The sequence below is a fragment of the Macrobrachium rosenbergii genome, chromosome 44 (assembly GCF_040412425.1).
Source record: "Macrobrachium rosenbergii isolate ZJJX-2024 chromosome 44, ASM4041242v1, whole genome shotgun sequence".
NCBI classification, from domain to species: Eukaryota; Metazoa; Arthropoda; class Malacostraca; order Decapoda; family Palaemonidae; genus Macrobrachium; species Macrobrachium rosenbergii.
In genome coordinates, this window is record NC_089784.1 from 24,642,132 (window position 1) to 24,668,279 (window position 26,148).

The 26,148-nt window shown below is 36.7% G+C and overlaps 1 protein-coding gene across 3 annotated transcripts in view; it reads right to left on the reverse strand.

The window, feature by feature from the left end:
* LOC136829431 (mucin-5AC-like) overlaps nt 1-26,148 on the reverse strand; it is a 231,233-nt gene that overhangs the window by 199,099 nt on the left and 5,986 nt on the right. Inside the window, exon 1 of one of the 3 annotated variants that reach the window (XM_067088046.1) lies at nt 17,233-17,324. The exons of the other annotated variants lie outside the window; for them this stretch is intronic. Within the exon in view, the coding sequence (XP_066944147.1) occupies nt 17,233-17,309 (77 nt within the window). The 5' untranslated portion in view covers nt 17,310-17,324. Of the gene's footprint in view, nt 1-17,232; nt 17,325-26,148 lie in introns of those variants that run through there. 3 annotated transcript variants of the gene reach the window in all.

Consider the following 26,148-nt stretch of genomic DNA (forward strand, 5'->3'; position numbering starts at 1 on the left):
TCGTTGACGCGGCTTTGTTCAATAAAAGAAACGATAGTAATTTGTTATACAACAAATCTGTTAATTCTTGTAATAACTGAACTAATTACATAAAAAAAAGAGATCAAACAGCTGTATTAAATTTTTATGGACAATTTTTATTTACAATAGATTAAAAATACTTGTGGCGACAGTATGAGATGACATATAAGCAACAGAAACTAGCATGTTCTGTATAAAATAATAAAAGGAATGCATTCGCAATATCAATAAAATCTAAAATTTTCGGTTTTATATCCATCTGTACAATTATTGAAGCAATGCTTCTCGCGAGGCACTGAAGTTTGAACTAACTGACCCCTCATGAGTTTTAAAATCCTACGAAAAATATTAACACACGTTCCTGCCTAATGATAATATCCACTCTGGCTTACTATCACGATTAGTAACCGAACAACCGAAAATCTTCCCGTGTTTATGCGAAAAAATTCTGTTTTCCTGAGGAAGAAATGTTATTATACGAGTATATGAGAAATCTTGGCTGCGGGTTTAAAGGTCTTAAATGAGCAGCAGAGGCAAGGGACAGGTCATTGCTCTGTTGCACAATATTCTAGAAACCGTAAATGTTCAAATATGGTCATTGCCCAAGAGCACTTTCCACCCACGCCAGGCCCGGGGGGAACTAAGCAATGTCTGCTGATGAATCAGCAGGTAGACTCTGGGCGCCCAAAATCCTTAATCCCTTGCTTACGGAGACAGCAATATCAAGTTGCCAGACCAAATTAATCATGCCGTGAGCAAATTTGAATTTAGCTTCCACCAGCATTAAATTAATTAGTTGAGTGCAGAATCGTATCACAAGACATTTTATCAAATGCTTGGTGTTGTTATTATCATTTATTATCTGAGGAATTTTGCATACATAAATATTTACATATAACGAGACCAATCGAATCCTCACATACCATGAATGGCCATGAAACATGTCAATTCCAATTAGATCATTTTATCATGACCTTAAGCCCCTTGGCTAAATGTTCCATCTTTATTAGCCGTGTGAGTGTGAAAGAACATTAATGTTGTTATTAAGTTTGCGGGGATGCTCGACACATACAGCTGTGAAAAACAGGGAGAGGGTTTTAATTATCTCGCTTTCATGAAATTCAGCACCGCGATGAATGCTTCAAGTAAAAATAAAACCGACAATCGAATGATTAAAAATAAACATTACGTTTTCTTTCCCTTGCTTGAATATGGCTGGTAGTCTCACTTGAAGTTACCTATATATATAATATGTATACATGTACATACATACATAGGTAACTTCAAATGAGACTACCACCATATATATATATATATATATATATATATATATATATATATATATATATATATATATATATATATATATATATATATTATATATATATAAATATATGTGTGAGAGAGAGAGAGAGAGAGAGAGAGAGAGAGAGAGAGAGAGAGAGAGAGAGAGAGAGAGAGAGAGAGAGAGAGATTTTAGAAGACTTTATCAGATAAAGCGCCTACTTTACCTAATTAACTAAGAACAAGTGAGTTAATTAGGTTTACATAGCTCATTGTAAAAAAAAAATAATAAGTTAAGGCCGTAAATATTCTTCTCATTCTCTTGGTCTTTCTTCAAAGTTTGCCAACTTAAACTTCCAGTGACATTCTTCCAAACAGATTGGAGATGTACGAGTATAGCTGCTCAAAATGCCAAGTAAAGTATGTTGGTCTCGCTCTCCAAAATTTATGCATTTACATTTAATTGAACTGATTGAATTGAATATAGATTTTAGGTCAAAGGCCAAGCACTGGGACCTATGAGGTCATTCAGCGCTGAATGGGAAATTGAGAAAGGCTTGAAAGGTGTAACATGAGGAAAATCTCGCAGTTGCACTATGAATCAATTGTTACAGGAGGGTGGAAAGTAAAATGGAAGAAAGAAAATGTGAAAGGAAGTACAGTAAAAGGAACGAAAGGGGTTGCAGCTAAGGGCTGCAGGCATGCTGCAAAGAACCTTAGGTAATGCCTACAGTGCACCGCATGAGGTGCACTGACGGCACTAACCCCCTACGGCTGCATTCACATTTATCCTCCTCAAGAGGAAGGAATTTCTCCATGAATCTTACCTACCACTTTAAAACTTGTAGTAATATCGGAGGAGAATTTTCCTATAATAATGATAATAAAAAAGTTGTGATCGTTTTCTCAGTAGTTCTGAGACGTCACTATGAGCGTCTTCATGCGATTTTTCTGAAATACTGCGGATACGTTTTCAAAATTCTTAGATACGAATCATCTCGAGATCGTTCAGTAACGCCTTAATGCTTACAGAGTTCATGCTTCACAGGTTCGTTACTATCTTTCTTTACTCGTATCATGACATTCCTCTTACGAAATTTAGATTTTTCATGTACTGAAAATTATTAGTCCTAAAAAAGTGAATTCATTTTGTTATGCTAATCTCGTTATTCATTGACAATTTAATTACCCAATATGTAAAGCTCTAACTTTCAGTAAAAACACTAGATTAAAACAATTTATAATAATTTTTTTCCACTATAATCCTGAATGACGGAAAGAATGGGAAAGAATAGAAAAAATGCATACGAAAAGCAAGAATATAATGATAACGAGAACGAGGTTAAGAGGTTAGATGCGAGGAGTCAGGAGAAAAGAAAGCCGATGATAACCCATTCGGTCAACGATGAAACGAATAAATAACAGGATAAAGGAAAGTATGAAAGTGAAAACTCCCGAAACATCGGATGGAACGAAATCTGGGTCTCGCACGTACGAACAAACGGAGCACCCAAGGAACAGGTTCTTGCCTCTGTTGGTTGCTCAGTGTCCGGAGGTACACACCAGGTCTCTCCTAACCCCTTTTACACCTTATCACAGGGCAATGGCCCGTGCTGGCATAAGGCCCCACTTAATCTAAGCCAAACAACCCACAGCCAAAACAGGCGGGGTATCGCAAAACCAAGCAAGGTTCCGCGTACTTTGGAGATGTAAAATATGGACCCTCATTGTAAGCACTTCTCAAGCTGGCATTTCTACAAGGGCTTGGCTCTCGCTTTCACTACACCATGAGGAGACTCTCTCTCTCTCTCTCTCTCTCTCTCTTACTGAATCTAATTCTAAGGTTCACACACAACACCGGCGTAGTTTTACTTTCTTTTTTCTTTTTCTTTTTTTTTTTTTTGTTCGCAGAAGAATGTGGTGTTTCGAGATGCTGTGGACGTTCAGATGTTTACATCTGATGAGAATCTTGGATTATTTGAAATCCATTCTCGTGATCCATTTTGTTAAAAGGTTAAGGATTTGCTTCTGGTAGAGTAAAGTATTACATTATTTTACTGCCTTGATGACAGAACTGGCGATTTTATCTTAAGTCAACAGTTGTATTACAAACATAGTTGAGTATATAACAAGCAAACACACACACAAATATATATATATATATATATATATATATATATATATATATATATATATATATATAATATATAGATATACTACCATCTAGCACTATATAACATAATATATATTGATAAATCGGCAATGAAAAGAACAAATAAAAATGCGCCGAAGCTTCTTCGGCGCAATCGAGTTTTCTGTACAGCCGCTACAGCGTTTAATCAAGGCCACCGAAAATAGATGTATCTTTCGCCGGTCTCGCTATAATGCTGTATGAATCGCGGCCTATGAAACTTTAACCACGGCCCGGTGGTGGCCTATCTTGTATCGTTGCCGGAAGCGCGTTTACGGCTAACCCTAAATAACATAAAAACTACTTAGGCTAGAGGGCTGCAATTTTTTATGTTTGATGATTGGAGGGTGGATGATCAACATACCGATTTGCAGACCTCTAGCCTCAGTAGTTTTTAAGATCTGAGGGCGGACAGAAAAAGTGCGGACGGACAGAAAAAGCCGGCACAATAGTTTTCTTTAACATAAAACTAATAAAAACAGCTAAAAAGGTACGTTGTTCAAACACTAAACAGCTACAATTAAAGCATAAAACTATTCAAACACTAAAACCGCAATGCTTTCAACTTCTCTAGCATCACCGCTTGGCCCATCGCATAACGATGACGTCAGATATTCAGCAATAACGCTCTAGCAGCCTCGCCTCCTCTGACTAAGGAGAAACTCCGTCAGTCATCTCGTAATGAGAAAATGCAGGTCAAGTTGCAATGACGAGAGTCAAGGACGTTCGTCAGTCGTTCGAGTTGGCTGGCTGGCCAGGAGGAGAGTAGGAGTAGGCGGCCAGCCATCCGTGGAAGAAAGAAAGAGAAGAAGGTGACCTATATGAACCAGTGAAAGGAGAGAGAGAGAGAGAGAGAGAGAGAGAGAGAGAGAGAGAGAGAGAGAGAGAGAGAGAGAGAGAGAGTCTTATCTGGAATTCTGCCATAAGAGATGAAACGTCAACTTCAAATTGGCTTACAAAGTAATACAAAAAATGTTATCGACTTTTACTAGCAAGTTCGTGTGTGATAAGTCATTAACTTCAAAATCTTGTTGCAGTGGCGCGTACACTTGGCTCTCAACTTTCCAGTATGTATTTAGTTGCGTTATGCCCATAGAAAAGAGTTTGAAACCAAGAGTTCTGTTGTGCAGTGTAAAAGTAGCCAAGCAATACAAAATCTCTCCTTGATTACGAATAAAACAAAAAGTACTGAATCTTACGTACCTTCTTGGAACTCCTTTTCGAGTCAGAATAAGTGAAAGAAGAAAGTTCCCGGATGTTTTCGAAATGGAATTTCCTCAATTTTGCTTTCCGTGTCTTTGATCTGCGATATAAATGGCATTTTCTTCTAAAATTCATGCTGGCGTTTTACTGATGTCATCCATTAGGATATACACAAATTTAAAACTTGTTTAATGGAGGAAGAACAATGTAAGATGTTGTCTCAAGATCAGATCGATGATCAAATGTGCAAAAGTCAGTACAACGTTTTTTTCTTTTTGAGAAAATTGATGCACTCCATCAGCAAAAAAATAACACAGGAACTTTTAAATGCATTCCATAAAGAACACAGGCTCTTTTGTGCTATTCAAAGATGGCCCGGCATTCATCTGTTGTACCGTTAGTCTAATCAATAAAAACATAAAGCAAAAACATGGCCGTTGGGTACATAATTTTTTGAAATATTCGTTCAACGAATTACTTTTAGACGGATACCAACCAGTGCCCTTGACTTCAATTACTAGTTCCTTAAACACTCGCCATTTTGATCGAGGATTTCAAAGCACCGAATGCATTGTAAATACCAGAGGGTATCAAGGCACGAGGGCAGCATAAATACCAAAGGAGTTCAAGACCGATGGCATTGTAAATACCAGAGGGTTTCGAAGCACCGAGATCTTCGTAAATACCAGAGGGTTTGGAGGCATCGAGGGCATCGTAAATACCAGAGGGTTTCAGTGTACTGAGGCACCGAGGGCATCGTAAATACCAGAGGGTTTCAGGTCACTGAGATCAACGTAAATACCAGGTTTTGAGGCACTCAGGGCATCGTAAATACCAGAGGGTTTCAATGCACCAAAGGCATCGTAAATACTAGAGGGTTTCGAGGCACACAGGGCATCGTAAATACCAGAGGGTTTCGAGGCACTCAGGGCATCGTAAATACCAGAGGATTTCGAGGCACTCAGGGCATCGTAAATACCAGAGGGTTTCGAGGCACTCAGGGCATAGTAAATACCAGAGAGTTTCAAATCACCGACATTATCGTGAATACCAGAGGGTTTCAATATACCGAGGGGATAATAAATACCAGGTTTCAAAGCACGAGGACATCATAAATACCAGAGGGTTTCAAGGCCCTGAGGGCATAATAAATACCAGAAGGTTTCAAAGCCCAAGAGCATCATAAATACCAGAGTGTTTCAAGGCACTGAGGGCATCGTAAATACCGAGGGTTTCAGGGCACCGAGGGCATCGCAAATATCAGAGAGTTTCGAGGCACCCAGGGCATCGTAAATATCAGAGGGTTTTGTGGCACAAAGGGCATTGTAAATACCAGAGAGTTTCAAGTCACCGAGGGCATCATAAATACCAGAGGGTTTTAACACACTGAGGGCATAATAAATACCAGATGGTTTCAAAGCACCGAGTGCATCATAAAAACCAGAGTGTTTCAAGGAACCAAGGGCATGGTAAATACCAGAGGGTTTCAAGGCACCGAGATCTTCGTAAATACCAAAGGGTTTCAAGACAACGAGGGCATCGTAAATACTAGAGGGCTCAAGGCACCAAGGACATCATTAACATCAGAGGGTTTAAAAGCACATTAGACAACGTAAATGCCAGCATATTTTAAGGAACCACGGGTAGCGTAAATACTAAACGATTTCGAGCGCCGAGGGCGTCGTAAATACCACAGCCAGTCAGCACTTAAGCATTCCAGATTCCTGTCTCACTTCTTAGAGCAGCTGGAAACCCAGCGAGGAATGCTGCTCTTATTTTCCTGTGAAGTAATAGAAACCATGACGTAATAGGCAGGATTCTTCTAATCTTAAAGTGAAAGCTCAACAGCAAAAACTCTTTCGTTCTGTGTAGATATTACCAGATTGCTGTAATACAGTTCTTGTAGTTCGGCCGTGTGGGTATTAGATAATAATAAATTTATGACAAGAAGAATGTAAAGAATATGAATTGCAAATTACTTAACCTAAATTGGAATGTAAAAGTTGAGAGAACAATGAATTAGCAATCATTTCCGCCATGGGAATGAAAAGACCTGTATGAATTATTGGTGAGAAAATGGTATTCTAGAGAACTATAGGCAAGGAACACACACGCGCGCACACACACACACACACACACACACACACACACACACACATATATACATATATATATATATATATATATATATATATATATATATATATATATATATATATATATATATAATATATAATGGTGTTGCAAATGTGTCTGTAAACACATAAAGGAATACAAATACATAAAGTTAGCTTACTGAAAAACGTTAACAATTAATATCAAGCATACGTAATTACTGAAATCATATACATTTGCATATGATACGAGAAACATAAACAGTATGCGCCGTGCAAATGAATGAACGTGAAATTAATGTCATCGAAATGAACCCCGCAAGCTCAGGAATTACAAGAACACCTTCATTAATAAACAATGAACTATTTCTATATATTTATTATGCAGATGCTGGCAATCCCATAATTTGAATAGTCAAGAAAAAAAAAAATCAGCAGCTGCACTAAGAAATCCCACCGTAAAGCCCGCGGATTTCAGCAGAGTATATGTGTTAAATAAGACAGTCCTGAGCAGCCCAAGACTTAGTAGTCCAAAACTAGTTTGCTCTCATTAAACAGGGACCGTTAGAACGAACTGTTGTTTGGATGAACTGGCCTTGCGCCAGCAAGGGCACTTGTTTTTTAAACAGTCCAAGCTGTAAAAAAATAAATGTGCAATTTGTTCACAGAAATTCAAAAAGCTCTACTTATACCTAGGGAGGTATGTTCTGTACTTGTGTGCGTGAGCAAAGCAGAGATAAAAACAGCTTAATAGGATGTTAAATGTACACTTCCCATTCACGCTTTAGAGGGCGTGGCTCTGGGGAATGTTAACCACCCGGTCTTCAGCAACCTTCGTGGGATGAAGTCACTAACACCATGCCCTTCTCTATCCTGGCTGCGACTCAACAGAGTCGAGTAACTACTAGGTACCTAAATCATTACTAATGTCAACAGCGGCACTGTGTAAGTCGTAGGAAATGGGTCTCAATAAAGTGTTGTCGCATGGGATTGAACCCTGGTATCACGCTGGTCGGGGGCCCTTGAACAAATAAACTAAATGGTAAATTCTCATTAAAGTGTAGTGTAGACAATCTTTGTTCAGCTATGAAAAGTTATTTTTCTTTCGTTATTAAACGTGAACACTTTTCATCTTTAACGTCATGAATCTTATCTTTTTAGACACTTGCTATGCACTAGTATGTGCCCTGACAAAGAATAAAAACTAGATAAGAAACCAGTCCATTTGCCTACTGACAAATTCCTTCAAAAAAGTAAAAAAAAATAAATAAAAAATAAAAAAAAAACACTCAGTGGAACTTCCGTAGCCCCAATCATTCAAAAAATAGACTGTATAATATCTTGCCTTTTTTGCTGAAATATTCTTTGAACAGCCACAGGTCAAACTGCGTAACTCCTCCGGGTGAGAGCGATAGCGCGTTATCCGAGCAGGGTCCGGGAAGAAAGTTTCCATCCGTATTCTTTCGACCGCCGGTTTTTTTTTTTTTTTTTTTTTTTAGGTTTATTAAAGTCCACACGGATTCCAGTCAATCTGGCGGTCTGGTTGGTTGATATTCAGCTATACAATGCTAGCACGAGTCCTTGCCATAAAGGTAACTGTGGTGGGGTGAGAATGAGATTAGAAGGTGGCATGGACCGCAGGTCTCTTCCTACCAACAATCTTGTGGTGGTTAGTTGGCTTATATTGAGCTTATCTAAACAGGAACCTTTAACCCGTGTAGAGTAGGCTAAGGTGTCAAATCAATCAGATCTTCAAGTCGGGGGGAGAGAGAGACAGAGAGACCTTGCACTTTGCGGCAAGAGTAATCAGGTTCAAACCAGTTAAAAGGTGTCGATCCGCCGTTATAGAGGGGGAGACAGCATAAAGTCCCCTAGGCATAAAGGTCATATTCTATAGCACCAGTTGTGCGCTTTCATGAGAGAGAGGCTTTGGGTACAGATTCTGATACAGAAAATGCTGTGCATAGATTTACCTCCAGCTGACCGACGATTTATCAAAACAAAAACAACTGGTATGCCAACGATGATCGAGTTGCAGAGCGACTCCTTTTAGCAACTGTGCACTCGCAGTACCTAGCGCACATTTTACTGTACTTTAAGCAGAAAAACCGACTGATTCTTTAACGCATAACAAAACACGCAACATAACTTCTTAATACCAACCAGTACATAAACTTCGGTCGTGCATGAGACAAAACCTTTATCTACTAAGGTATGGTTACATTACATTCGGTATAATATGATTCAACCAATGCTTCCAGTGGCCCCAAACGACCCACCTTACAGTGTCCTTCAGATATTTCGGATGTGTGCGAGTCATCCAACACTTACAGCTCCAATCAACTTGCCTACAACCACCTCATGAACGCTATGTTCGTGAAATTGGGCATTTTTATCAATTTGCTCCGCATAAATAATGTCAACGGACCTTCAAGCGGCTTTTGGTTTTGTGGTCTTTTCTTCAAGCGTGTTTTACTCTATTATCTTACACACACAATGTATATATATTATATATAGGTATATATGGTATATATATATATATATATATATATATATATATATATTATATATATATATAATATATATATATATATATATATATATATATATATAAATATATATATATTAGGGGGTTGCGCCTGGAAGCTCCTCTATACAAAAATAACTAATGTCCCCGCATCAACTGCTTTGAAATATATTTCAGTTACTTAGTGGTATATCATTTATCACATTTAGTAAGCTTTTTGTCTATGCAGATAAACAAACAAAAAAATGAAAGGAATTAACATTGAGGATGGCGCGTTGCTAAAGAGTGCTAAATAGCTGCTTAAAAAGAATTTCTCCTTGAAGAAAGTTTTCACAGACAATACCGACTCAAACGATTACGCTTCTAATCCGGTTGATAAACTTTATGCAAACTGTTAACAAGTACCGGTAACTGATAAATATCCCAAGTTGCACAAAGGATATTTCAGTTTAAATAAGAAAGTTATGCACACAAACACAAACAAATATATGCAGATAGATAGACAGATATATTTTATTTACACGGTATACTGTGTGTGTACATACGTATGTATGTACATATATATGTACATATTAATTAGCAAATATTTGACGTGCATCGCTGTATTTGTAGTCTACAGATCATGTGTCATTCAATTATTAACTGTCATAATAAGAAACTTCAGAGTTCCTGCTTTACGGTCTCTTTGGAACCATGATTGTCACTTGGTGTCCAGCAGAGAGCTCGATTCCAATGAGCCAGGGAGAGAGAGCTCCGGCATTTCCAAAACATTCTTAAGACGGGCAATTTTAGAGAAGTACCAACTGTTTTCAGTTAGTTTAAAATATGCCATTGAACGTGTTGATCTCACAGCATGTCAGAAAAATTCGCCTTTATCGTAGATTTACCACTCACTCTCTCTCTCTCTCTCTCTCTCTCTCTCTCTCTCTCTCTCTCTCTCTCTCTCTCTCGCTGCATTTCATGTTTATCAAGATCCAAGACCAGAGATTTCACCACTGAGAGAAATGGCAAATGAGCTGATGAAAACGACGGAGAACAGAACCCGAGGTACGACGCCAAAACAATAAATCTCTGTCTGAGACAGAGATCCGTCTATAGTTACAGATTAAACGGTGAAACGGAGAACAGTCGACTGATCTGACGGACGTATCTCTCTCTTATCGGAAAGACACGGTCCATCAAGTTTTCTCCCGACCTCGGGATTACAACCGGCGACTTTAAAGACTCGGAGACTGTTTATAGCGACTTTTTTACATAACTTTTATTTTTTCATTATTCGTATGACCTTAGCTTTGAAGCGTAAGTATCTGTTGATATAAAGGTCATCCAATGGTTTGTAAACAGCGTGAGTTTTCAGTGAATATTTGTATTTACTGGGTTGTCTTAAAATGTACTGCTAGAAAATATACTATTTTTAGTTTTGGCAAACATTTTACTGAAGTCATCTTTAAGGGACTTCGAAAAAATTTTATGGATTGGGTATAAAACAATTAGAAACTAAACGGAAAATTGTAAACACTAGATGGAATAAGCGGGAAAAAAATTATCTCATTTTCTTCCAGAATAACTGGTCCCAGCTGAAGCTGCATTTCAAGCTAAAGAGGTGGTTTCTCTTCACTCCCTTAAAAAAGAGAGAGAAAACTTTCCAAATTTTCACAAGCCATTAAATTTCCTTAATGTTTCGATATGAGTCATTGTCAAGAAAAATAAAATCGAACAAATGTTGCGGAGTATTGGTAGAAAATTATAATTATCGATCATTTCAAAATGAAACTGATATAAAAGTATCTGCTTTCTGAATACTATTAGTTATTTTCATAACTAATTTCATCTCTCTGCTGTCTTCCCTCTTTCGTATTTAAACCCGATTAATTCTATTGTCATAAATAATTTTGTTTTCCCTCTTTCTTTCGATTTTATGGATTTCATTACAAAATTGAGATGATCTGAATCCGCAAAAAAAAATCGAAAAGTTCCTACTGAATCTTTCCACCTTGAGAGAGAGAGAGAGAGAGAGAGAGAGAGAGAGAGAGAGAGAGAGAGAGAGAGAGAGAGAGAGAGAGATATATCATTAAAAGTTTTCTTCCTGTAAGTATCCAAATTTGTAAAACCACAAATTCCATTTCATGGAACATTATTTTTCGGCACTAGTAGAAAATTCAAGAAGTTATGTTAGTAAATGTTTTCAAAACATCTGATACCAAATTTTCAAAGATATCGTAAAAAAAATCGTTTTTATATGCATCATATTCCGTTTCGCTAGCTAGTATTAATATATATATATATATATATATATATATATATATATATATATATATATATATATATATATATATATATATATATATATATATATATATATATATAATACACATACATATATATGTGTGTGTACGTGTAAGTGTATGTATGTATGTGTGTGTGGGAGCAAAAGAACTGCTACCAAAATAATGTCCCAATCCTTGACACTCGTTCATCAGGTTTTCTTTCAGTGGTCAGTTCCCAGAAACATTTTTTAATTCGATCATACATTTTTAACCAACTGTGACCACACTTTCCAAGTTTCATTTCAGATTCCTCCAAAGGTTAGATCTAAAACCTGTTTGGTAAAAAAAAAAGAAAAAAAAAATTCAAGAACTTAACCCCCTACGCAGATTCCAAAACGACTTCAGAGTTATGCAAATTCGGAATTAGCTGCCTGCGTTTTCATTATCATTGGTTTCGAAAAACATAACATCAGCAAGACATAACGGTCAGTTTCAATATATATTCCACTTTGAATATTAAACTCAAAATATATAAAAAGAAACATTTTGGTATGAAAAATAACTGACATACATACACTTCACTTTTCATAAATATGAATATATTAAAGACCATTTTGATATCGGACACAAAGACGACAAAAGTTAAAAATGCAAAGTAAATCTTAAATGCAGAAGACAAAAGGCAAGTGAACGAGCAAGTGGAAATATTAGCAATTTGAAATATTGAGTAAGGTAAGTAAACTGTTCCGAAAAATCCTTGTCGAACGTTATTGGAGCTAATCCAGGAACTTTGTAGATAGATAAGGTAATTACGCCAACAAAATACGTATATGCACTCGATATATATATACATATATATATAATATATACTGTATATATACACATATATATAAATCTATATATATAAATCTATATATATATTATATATATATATATATATATATATATATATATATATATATATATATATATATATATATATATATATTATATAAATATATAAATTGGTGTGTGTGTGTGTGTGTGTATGTTCCAGCAAAACTTTGAAACGCATTGAACAATTTCAACCAAACCTGGTACACATATGACTTACTGTCTGGAAAAGAACACTGTTGGGGGGGTAAGGCATCAATACCACCAAAGGGGGTGGGACTATGAAGGGCTTCCCTGAAAAGGGGCTGGTTCTGCCCATAGACTTAGTAACTAAATAAACTCTCAGGGTTTATCATATCTCATTTCGGTATACATATGACTTACTATCTGAAAAAGAGTACTGTGGGGGGTAAGGCATTACTGGCACCAAAGGGGGTGGGGGTGGTAAGGAGGTGACATGTAAAACTAACCAAAAATGACAGATATTAGTGTCTAATCCATAGTTTTCAAGGTCGCTGAGATGAATAGTGACACGCCCATTGCCCTTTAAGTCCAAGTTCAGCCCCGATATGAATGGGGGGTGAGAAGGGTGAAATATAAAATGTCAAAAATGTTGGGCATTGTAATTGAAGCAACTATCTTAACAGGAGAGAGAGAGAGAGAGAGAGAGAGTAGAGGGGTGTTAAGGAGGAGAGAGAGAGAGAGGAGAGAGAGAGAGAGAGAGAGAGAGAGAGAGAGAGAGAGAGGAGGTGTTAAGGAGAGAGAGAGAGAGAGAGAGAGAGAGAGAGAGAGAGAGAGAGAGAGAGAGAGAGAGAGAGAGAGAGAGAGAGAGTTTATCAGTTGTCATTCAGAGTTTTTCCGGGCAGCGCCGGGTTGGTCTACTGGTACACACACACATATATATATGTGTGTGTGTGTGAGTATGTATGTATGTGTGTACTTGTCTGTGTGAACGTATTCTAGAATGTGTATAGGTTATAAATTACATATCACATTCTGTATATAAGTATGCAATCTTAGAATCTTAAAAAATACTTATACTTCCATATATAAATACACACACAAAATATAATATATATATTACACACACACAAATATATATATATATATATATATATATATATATATATATATATATATATATATATATATATATATATATATTTATATATATATATATATATATATATATATATATATATATATATATATATATATATATATATATATATATATATGTATATATATAGACTGTATATATATATATATATATATAAAACAAAGCCATTCGTGTCAGTGAAACCTAGGTCAGATGTAAAATCCTGAGTACGACGAGCAATGCAAGTAAAAAAAAAAAAAACCTGCTTTTGAAATACTTTGAAAAAGTCAGCATATCTAGAAAATGTTCCAGAATTAAGCTGACACATATTCATGTGGTAATCAGTATTGCCTTATTAAGATTATATGTTATTGTAGATGTAAAAAAAGGGGAAGCTTCACAAAAAAAAAAAAAACATAAACAGAATGGAACCTGGAACTAGCAAACCTTTGGGAGTAGGTGAACAAGATAGCAGCGAGCCAAACGGATACAATACCCAAGAGAGTAGCAGCAGCAACATCAACAACGATACTTCTGGCGAGTGCCAAGCGGATACGGGGGAAAAGAAAGCAAGGTGTCCACCAGGTGTACCAGCAGGGAAAGTGGTCATGGTCCGATGCCAGTCCCACCCCCTCCCCCCGCTCACCCCTCCCCTCCCCAGTCCAGCTCTCTTCGTATCTCGCACACACGGTCCACCCTTGCTTCCACAGGTACCAAGGGGTTCCGTCCGGAGTGACCAGTCCGGTACCATTAGCGCACACCTGACCTTCATGGATGACCTTTCAAATGGCGCCTTACTCGCTTGGGTAGCTATGGCGCTTGGGGAACGGCGGCTCGTCATTGCCACCAATGGAGTGTCCGTCATGGTCTGTCTTTGTTGATGGATGTCCGCAAAATCCTTCACGAAAGAGGAAGAAGTCGAAGACAAGAGGGACACCACCTAGTGAACAGGTCTCTCTCTCCCTCTCTCTCTTTCAAACGAGGATAAGCGAAAAGGAAAGAGAAAATGTAAGGTGATATTTAATAGCGCAAAGGAAAGCCTGATGAAAACCGTCGCAATTTTCTTAAATCTGGGCCTTCGGCCAAATGCTTCATCATTTTCTTTCTCAAATTAATCTTAGGAAAGTTGTTCGGCAACTCGCCTGATGCTCTTTTTCTTTTCCAGCCATTTCGTTCGGCGCCGTGAAATTCCCATGATGATGCAGTATTTAATGTGAAGAAAAGGCAGGTGCAATTTTACCAAAATATTTGACATTAACAACACTTCTTCAAATAATCCAAGGTATTTTTCTTATCTAAACCGAATTATCAGTACTCTTACTTATCTGGCGGATATCATCCAACTGGGTAATTGTGAAAAAAGTATAGAAAGAAATTATGCATTCAGCAAAGACAGATGTCATCTCATTACGCCAGCTGTGAAGTTACTTTTAAACGGTTTTATATGACATTTGAAAAGATGTACTTTCAACTGTTGCCGTGGTAGATTTAAAAAAAAAATTTACAGAAATCCTATCCTCCGTCACTGAACAATGAACATAAAGTTAGCAGCAAATTTTTATTGGAAAAAAAGCATGAACACATGCGTCAATGCTTATAAAAAATTGTTGCTGGAAACAAACAGGCATTATATATATATATATATATATATATATATATATATATATATATATATATATATATATATATTATATATATTATATATATATATACATATATATACATACATACATATATATATATATATATATATATATATATATATATATATATATATATATATATATATATATAATTATTCAAGCTGACACGGTGTTCAATTTTCCAATATGAATTTTGTTTACATTTTTGGGATTTCCTGTAATTACAATAATTTCATGACGTTTCTTGTTTCATTACTTGGCAAAAGAAAATTTTATCCAATTACTACTTGTAAAAAATAAAAATGACCCCAAGACCATCTGGAATGGCGTGAGATTTATTAAATCAACTGGAGAGCAATCCATTGATGAACAGACCGCAATATATGAAAGCCGGATGAAGGAACGGATAAGAATAGAAGAGAGGGGAAAGAAGTATGTCTATAATAACATACAAAAGTCAAATGGATGTACTTGTACTATTCCATGGAAATTACTGAGAAATACAATTGAGCCTGCTATGAAAATATTGCAGAAAGTACCAGAGGAAAGAGAGAAAAATCGTTAGTTTGGCTTCATGCCAGAGTGGTCCACAAATGACGGACTTTATCGTAAAGTAACTATTCATTATGTTAAATTTGTTGTCAATTTTTCTTCATCATTTTGTATACGTCTTATTTCCAGCTTCCGTGTCTTCATTCTTTTGACTCTCTCATAGAGAGTTAACAATACGGAGTGGCGATTCCCCTGCCGAGCAATGTGACCTTCGGTAGCTATATTAAAACTCCTAGAGTCCTGGTCCAGCACACTGTACTGTACTCGAGAGACGAAGCACGGAAGCTGCACTTTGCTTTTTTTTTCCCCTGTCGTTTAATTATTATAGGGACATGTTATTGAATTACAATTAAATTAATCATTACTGTACAGTATATTTAGAAATACTGTTCTGAGGTCTATTGTAACTGAAGTAAAGAATTTTGCATTCTAATCGGTATATACCTCAAATGCTGGAAAACGTAACCAAACCGACGACAGACAATGCTGTCAAAGTCAATTCTTTCTATTCTAAGGCTTTGGAATGATACTTAAGAGCTGCTAAATAATGACTACCACGAGAAAGTAATTTTAACTAATACGGAATGAAACTGTTCTTAAAAGAATAAAATTACAATATTTGCCAAATCACTAAGCGTAGGCCTAGCGGGCTAAGCTTCTTTTCCTTATTGTTACCAACCCTAAAGTCTATTTTCTTTCTTGGCGTGATAATTCGATAATTTTTACCATACAGAAGATATTTTTACACATTCGAGATCAAGTTGTAATTAGAAAAGATTAAATAATAAAACATCTTACCACATGGGTGGTTTGAAGGGACAGGTGCAGCCTAGGCTACCGAACTTCATTTCCTTGTCATCACCCATACGTGAGACACATCGTTTCATGAAAACAAGTTAAACTCTGATTTGTTAAATATAAAAATTTACTCTTTTCACTTGGAATAAAAAAATAGAAGTGTTTTTCTCCGGTTTGTTTACGTCATCCTGAAATACTCTCACCAAGTGTGATATTTCGGTATTTCATTGAGAAACCACGTTTGACAAAATGCATTCTGTTGAACAACTCTAACGCTGCCTTTACTTATCTAAAACTGAAAAATTAATTGCCTAGACACTATCCTACAGGCCTACCTACTGCAAAGAGTTCTTAATGACAGACAAAATACAGCAGATATCCTTACGCATCACAGTATCTTGTTGCGTTACGCACCACAGTATCTTGTTGATTAGGCCTACTTAAGCACACAGCACTTTTTAGTAACGAGTAAGAACGATCTTTCTTTACATAATGTGACACACATAATATTGGTGATGTTCTGATTTCAAAAATGAAATTGCCACTGTACAATAAATACGCTAATGTGACACAGCCTATCAACAAAAAAAAAGTATCAAGACATCTACCAAAGAAGCACAAAAAATTATGCATATATAAATTTTAGCATTCTTTGCTCACCTACGATACGTTGTTCCATTTTCTCTTGAAGAGTTCTTGTGCCTATGTCTGCAGTTATACGCTGCACACGGTATCATTATGAAGAGAATGAACGAAAAAACAAATCACTGGATACACTTAGCACCTATTCAATTCACTTCCGCGGTTCCCGGGCGTTTGGATATGGGAGCCAGGCTCCGCAGTGCCACCCTGATAGTGCTGCTCGTTGGCCATTTAAAAAATTCCGCCATTTTCTTCCTTAGGTAAACAAAGGTCAGTGTTGCGTACTACATGGTATGTACTGTACATTCGGAGTGATGAAAAATGACAAATACAAGGTTTTAAGTATTTTTTTATTTATTTCTTGTAGACTAATCTTAGTAGCTTTGTGCGAATGAGAATCATTAATTGTATTGGTTTCACTGTGGTTCAGTAATTTTATCATAATCATAGGAATAATAAAAAAAGCAAAGGTAAAATTATGACTTTAGTTTCATCATCGTCGGAAGAATTTTACATTCGCACATGTTCTTGGGAACCATTGCACAGCAGAATAAATTATCTTGTAATTTAATCCAAGACTGTTATTGATTCTATTTTAAAATTATAGATGCATGAAAATGTAAATAATTTTTTTTACGCAATTTATATTGGTATATAAACACACAATATGGTACGAAATTTTATTTAAAGAAATTTGTTCTACGTGTATGTAGAATGCAAGCCTACTACGAGCCATTTGATGACCCGTGGTGCTAGCACTTGTGGCTGGTGTATATAATACACACCTACACACATACATATATGTGTATGTATATATATGTATATATACATTTATATATACATATGTATACATTATATACTTATACATTTTCATACATATATATACACATTTATATACATATGTACATTTATACACACACACACACACACACACACACACATATATATATATATATATATATATATATATATATATATATATATATATATATATATATATATATATTGTGAGGTCAAAGAAGACAGAACTCGGTACGGAAACGTGGTGCCCGACCCCAGGTCGCTGTGACCCGCAAGCTGAGTGAGAGCAATTTGTGTTTGTTAACAGCCAATCAAATAACAATAACAAGAGACATAATGTACATACCGTGATAAAATATATATTGGCGAAAAGGCCAGGAAATTCTACATACAAATATATACATGATCGTAATTAATGGGTAAAGATGACGCCTTTACAAGTACTCCCCCCAAGACAATTATTATTATGAAATAATGACTGGAAGATCTGATGGATGTTAATCACGGTATCTTCTTGGGAGCAGGAGCCGACCCCGAGTTCTTGATATCTGCGGTTGTGGGGCGGTTTTGACTGCTGAGTCGTCCGGCGGTTTTGCCGGGCGGGTGACATCCATAGTGCGGCCCTTGGGACGTCCTCGGCCTCGTTTCGGGATGCTGAGCTCTTCATGCGAGGTCTTGTTTTGTGGAGGAATTCTGGGACGTCTGCTGGTTTCCTCCCGGGTTCCACTGTCCATTAGGAAGGTTGGCTTTAACCTGTCAGTAGATATCCAGTCTTCCCGCCCACGGATGTTGACGAGGTAGGCCTTGGATGTTCTACTGACGACTCGGTATGGTCCTCTGTATGGACTGGTCAAGGGTGGGCGGCGGACGTCGTTCCTCATGAAGACGTGTGTACAGGTTTTCAGGCCTTCTGGGCTGAAGTTATGGGCCCTGTCCGCGAAAGTCTTCCGGCAGGGCGCGAACTTCTTTGCAATTTCTCTTAGTCTTGGAAGGGGTGTATCTGGGTCGTCCGGCTCCATGGGGAAGAATTCTCCAGGTACGGCTAATGCTTCACCGTAGAATTTTTCTGCGGGAGATTCCTCGCCGTTTGCCCTTGGTGCGGTGCGGAAACACAGCAGGACCCATGGCAGCTGCGCCCTCCAATTCTCGTCAGTACAACGTGCCATCAGAGCTGCTTTCAATGAACAGTGGGTCCTTTCCACCATACCGTTGGCCGCAGGGTTGTATGACGTCATATTGTGGAGTGTTGTCCCCACCAGGCGTGCCAGGGAGACCCAGAGTTCCGACAAGAATGCTGGGCCCCTGTACAGAGTTATATCATCCGGCAGACCGAAACGGCTTATCCAACTTGACATTAGGGCTTCCACGCAAGCGCTTGTTGATGCTTCTACCATTGGGGTTGCTTCCGGCTATCTTGTGGAACGGTCTATGGCTGTCAGGAGGTATCTGGCGTCCCCTAATTGCGGCAGAGGTCCTATGACGTCTACGTGGATGTGCCTGAAATGCCGTCATGGTTGACACATGATTTATGCATCAATTATAACCACAGGGCTATATATATATATATATATATATATATATATATATATATATATATATATATATATATATATATATATATATATATATATATATATATATATATATATATATATATATATATATATATATATATATATATATATACTGTATATAAATCACATCAAAACAGGTGAAAGAGAACAATAAAGACAAACGTAAAAACCGTTGGAGACTACTGTATATTATTGTAACAACCCACACTTGACAGGTGCCAAAGAGGAGGAGTGACAAACTTATAGTGCCAGGATCAGGTACTATATTTACAAATATGATAATCCTATTTTTACGCACTATCTATACACTTTCTTATAAACTACTACTTTCCCTAAAATCTAGATATTTTACAAACTTTTTTAAACTAACAGGAAAAAGTTTATACATACCTTGGCTCTTATTCACGTTATGGCAATAATTTCCTTCTATAAAACTAGACTCAATGATATCTCTTTCCAATGCCTTATTAGATTAAGCTGTCCTTTCTGCCACGGCCCTGTTGAGTGTATGAGTGTCCTCACTAACATGTACAAAAATCCGACTGCTCACCTGTGCATATCTTGTTCATTTTTGATACTGTTCTATTCTCTTTCCCAGTGTTTTTTCCAGTTTGACAATATACAATTTATTACAAGACTTTCATGGAATTTCATACACATGTGGGGAGAGGTCTCTATATGCATACATGTTTCACTGTTTTATTGTTCTTAAATGATACATTAATTCCAAAATTCTTAAGAAGTTGGGGGTTATCAAATCTTTCAAATCACTGTTATAGAGTAGCAAAAAAAAAATTTTTTTGTGTTGTAAGTTTTTGTTTTCATTTTGATAGTCTTTTCCGCTACTTTACTGTATTGACCATAACTGTACAATACTGCTTTTAGCTAACTATTGAATTATATGCATTATTTCTTTTACACACAGTGGGATACTTTCTACTCTAGGTCTTTACTTCATAGAGTAATTAAATGCTGGCCATAACTTATGACTAAATTGAACGTAAACAATTATGGCAAAAGTTAATAAATGCGATAAGGACCTTAGAATTTTGTGAAGCCAATTGTACTATGACTTGCAATAGTCATTTACAAGACGTAATTTTTTTTATCTTTTATTCGGAAAATATACATTTACAATTCTAACAATTTATAATACTGTACATACATCATAATCTATTTACATAAATAAAGCTAGTAACTATATATATAAAAAAAGTTTAGTTCTATAACATGGATGGGCTTTCCATTCTCTATTTTGATGTCCCATCTTCTGAACTGTACCCAGAAATTACTCATGGCAGCAGGCTGTCTACAGATTCCTTAACAGAGTCGGAAATGATGGGCATTGGGGTAGGTAGGATATATTGTTAAAGCGTTTACAGCTGACCATAACTGTATAATACAGTTTTGTGTTAACTATTTAGTTATGTGAATATTTTTTTTTTTTTACCTAGACAGTCGGATACTTTCTATTCTCTACCTTCACTTCAAAGAGTAAAAGCTGGTTCTATTTAATGAACAAAATAAACGTAAATCATTATGCTAAGAGACAGATAATAATTGCGATAACTAGGACAATAGTACCGTGACTTGCATCATAGTCATTTGCACAACTTATTACAGTGATATGGATGTGCTTTCCTTTTTCTAATTTGACATCCCATCTTTTGAAACTGTTCACAGGAATTACCTATGGACAGTATAAGCTGTCTACAAAATCCTAAACGAGAGTCGCAACTGATGGGCACTGGGAACTTAGGGGCATTGAGGTAAAATATGATGGTGTTGACGATTTTCTCGTGCTTTCTCGAAACTCCTAGAATAGTCGTTCAAGTTCGTACCCCAGTGACTGCGACTGCCTATCAACTACCTATTTCTAAATACTTTACAAGGCCGCTGTTACTTCCAACTAGACCTCAGAAACTCAGATGAGACGTAAGTTGTCTTTTAAGACCTATCTTCCAAAAAAGACATGTCATGACTGATATGAACGACTTTCACTGGAGCTGTCGTGGTTTTTCCTCAGAAAATGTTTACTACTGCGACTTTGTCCAATAGGTTAGACCTACGCTTCACATAGCCAAGGCCTACGTGTCATCGCTTAATGTCTTGTACAGTATGGTAGGAGGCCTTTAAGAAGGGTTTACTTTAGCCTAGGCCTAGTATACCTTAAGTCATTCGTTTTCGATTTGTCACTCTAAAAAGCTCTGCACTACTGCAAAAATAAGTGATACGAAGTTCATGAGGTTATACCTCCTGAAAACTAACAAATTTTACTATAATCTGGCCTAAACTAAGGCAGATGGTAGGTTAACTAGTAGGTTCAGACTGGATTTAGTAATGGTAGGCCTATTCCACTTTTTTACATTGTCACATGCATGAACAATGAATCGGCCACTTATGGTGGTGTTTTATACCCATTTGATCATAATTATTGCAGTAAGCTTTTAATTTTAATATTTCCCCAGACCTTAGGCTATAGGTTTTGTGACGAAGGCCTATAGCCCATAGTGGGGTCCCCAAGGGGGTTGGGGAAGGGGAACTAAAAATGAGTGAATGACCTCAAAAGTTGTGTTATAAATTAGATCCCTTTCCCAAACCTAACTCAGTGGACCTTGTGGTCCTACCTGACTTTGGCCTGGAACTACCCAGGCAACATGATTTAGGCCTAGGCATAGAGCACCAGCCCCATCCCAACCTGACCTAAAACATAAAAGTGAACCCATGATGGACATACATGTATGATAGTGAATGGGCCACCTTAGGGAATCAAGACCAACCCTATCCCTTCAGGATGCTAATCCCACCAGGCACCTGCAATGAACGAGTTTACATTTCAGGTGAGCTTGCTTGTATTCATTTCATATTGTCAATGAAATTTGCAGTGATAAATTCTCTGCGGAATCAACCAAGAAATTAACTGTCTCAAATGGTTGCAAGGTTATTATTTAAAGTATTGCGAAAGATATGGACCAAGATTATCAAGGAAACGAAGCGACATTTCTTCGTAACAGAAGTTATTGTACAAAGATACTATCGTTAGGAAGGTAAACAATAAGTGAACGTCATTTACCTACGTAAAAAATACAGACAGAGGGATAAGCCTACAACATTTATTGGCTCTGTCAAGAGAAGTTATTGCCGAGTGGCACTTACACCCACTGAAAAAATCCGAGATGATCTTAGAATTTTAATTATAAAGTGTATCACTATGTTTCAGAGGCAAAATTCCATCAACTTTTCTATTCTTTTTTTAATTGGTCATATTCTCATGAGAAGGTTCAAGTAACAATGTATGAGGTTTTTTTTTAGCTTACAAATGTTAAAATGGATTTGTTAAAATGGTAACTATTGAAAATACATTCCAATTTTTTTAAATAATTAAATATTGGAGCATTAATAACAAGCCATACATAGATAAAAAAAAAAAAAGTAACATCACAATTTGCGCTTCTTTCACGGAATGACAAAAGCTAAACCTGCAAGTCATATTTTTCTTTAGTTTACCATTAAAAATACATTTTCTCTTATTAACATGTTCTTTTAAAGTGACCTAGTGAGTAGACGAATACCTAAACTATTTTTCATGGTCCCTTGTACTGTACACCTAGCCTATACAACCAAATACAATGGTATCACGACTATTTTGTTTCACAAGAATCGACAAATTAAATAACGTCCTCCTTCTAGTATCAAATGAATTTCAGACTTCCTTTGAATGGATTCTCATACCATTAATACAGAAATTCAGAGTACTTAATTATCATTAAGAGGGAAAAACTAGGTGTTATATATACCCAAGCCATTAGTGGAGTCAACATAGATACAAAAGTCAAGTGTACCTTAGTTTTACCAGACCACTGGGCTGATTAACAGCTCTCCTAGGGCTGACCAGAAGGATTAGACTTATTTTACGTGGCTAAGAACCAATTGGTTACTTAGCAACAGGACCTACAGCTTATTGTGGAATCCGAACCGCATTATAGCGAGAAATGAATTTCTATCACCAGAAATAAATTCCTCTAACTCTTCATCAGCCGGCCGGAGACTCGAACTCGGGCCTAGCCTAGTCCACAGCTCCACCAACTCTCCCAACGAAGAGCTAAATTCAATGTGCTGCGATATTTCCTGTACCATCATAAAAGCATTAAAAACAATTTTGAAAGACTTGTTCCAACTTCGAATAGCATACAGCTTCATATTAAGCGAGCTTTTTTGCAATGTTATCACTGGACAAATGCCACAAAAGCTACCATAGATACTGAATCCACTAGATTATGGTTACATTTTGAAAGATGACTTCCTGGTACCACTTATTGTTTCTGAACCTAATCAACCCCCGATTTTCCATTTCCATGCACCTGTAAAAATGCCTTAGGTCAAATGTATGTCCTTGCCGTGTAGCAGACATCAGTTGCTGTGAATTCTGTAAGTGTGATATAAGTGAGCAGTGTAGCAATCCACATAATACTTTAAGAAACAGTCATAATGATTCCAAAGACAGTGAAGATGATTTAATGGTGGATGTGAAATGAAGGTTTGAGTGTGGTTTTTTTTCTTCCAAACTATTAATAGTTCGTTACACAAGTGTATGATTTAATTGCTTAATTATACTACCGCACAGTATTGGGAGACATAGATAAACAATTATGTATGAATAAATTTCTTTTAATTTTATTTTTTATTTATACCCTTATCTGATGAAAATTCATATCAAACCATCCTGCTATGTATTCTCCTATTCAAGACCTTTGAAATAATATGCATATTGAGTACATTCTCGTCATTTATTGACTTTTATCATTTTTGTCAGGCGGCCATCAAAATGGGAAAACAGGCCAGTTGTGGAACGTGACCAAGTCTTTTTTTTTATTTATTTATGTCCAAACAACCCTTAAACAAGATCTGAAGTCAAATTTAGGGTACATCTTAGTGCATACGGGACCCTACCAGGCTCCATGACTATATGGGGTGCTTTTGAAAAACATGTATACACTGGAGAACAGGCAGGCATTTAATGGTCACTGGTATGAAAGTGTGTACTCGGTATAGCGCAATAAGTAATATTAGATTTCTAATTTTACTGGAGCAGTACGCTCAGGTATGACTTGTCTTAATCTACCATGCTTCTTTAGAGAAGTCCTCTAGCAAATTCGTGGTTACCTCCATGGTAAGCCTACTATAACTTTAGCCAGTACCAGGATCCAGAGAAGAGCTTCTCTGGATCCTGGCCAGTACAGTACTTGCATCGAATATTGTTTCTGCGAGGTCTTTGTTTTCTTTCGCTTGGTAACGAGTGCAGTACATGTGGTCTTTTGCCTTCAGTAATATCTTAAAGGAACTTTTCGTCAAACTTTTACGAGATTCTACCACTTGATGGCCCTGATTAAGTATGATTAATCTGGTCATATTTTAGAATTTGCTTTCGCTGACCACGTGCTTCTTACAAAGGGCCCTTATCATCCCTACCCTCTGCACGCGGTACCTAATCTTCGCCTGCGTATTGTATTAGGGAAGTGCTTATAGACAGAAAATAAAGGGATATATCCTTCATGATATGTTTCCCTACGTTTCCTTAGTACTTTGTCAGTGAAGCCTTTTAACGTATTACTAAATTATTCTTGAGAACATAATGACAATAGCAAAACATGTCTATAACTGGTCCTCTCTCTCTCTCTCTCTCTCTCTCTCTCTCTCTCTCTTACCGTAAAAATAAATGCTATTTGAAAACATAATGAAAATAGCAAAGCATATCTATCAGTGTTCTGATTTCCGTTCTCTCTCTCTCTCTCTCTCTCTCTCTCTCTCTCTCTCTCTCTCTCTCTCTCCCACCAAGTCAATCAAATGAAACAATGTAGAAGTAAGTTGATAGGCTTTTATTGAAATGTATTTTATAAATTTTTGCAAGGAAATGGATACTCAGCAAATCTACGCTGTCAAAAACTAAATAAAACAAGGATTTGAAGCTGGGATAAATCAAATGTAGAGCATTAACAGAAAATCCTTTTACCGGACTGAAATACCGAGATTTGCCCGTTATGTAAGAAGGTTATGCTAAGAATCATAAGTAAGGAATATAAGAAAAGCTAAATTGCAAACAGATAAAATCAAGATAACATATAACTTGAATGAGGAATCAAGAAATGCACATTCATGTTGCCAACGAATTTTATTTTTTATTTTAAATCCCTTGGCCGAAAAAACAAATTTAGCGGGCAGTGACCAAGTGATCTTTCCTAGATAGTGACCCCCAAGGGTTTTATTCGGGCAAGCATCCACCTTTGCGGCGTGTTTAGTACAAGCCCGTTGGGGATTACCGTAAAAACATAAACAAAAGACTGTAAATATCATAAAGATAATTACCCCCAAGAAATATTAGTCCTAGATCGACCGCCGAACTTTGTTCGGGGTCACTAGGAAAGATCCGTTCATAGTTTTCCGTGTTTGGAAGAATGATAGATGGGATGTAGCCAAGATGGGGGATCCATCCAGCTCCATCAAAAAGGATTCCAATGTATTTCTTGTTTTTGGTTTTGAATTGATTCTTGAATTTCTCTCA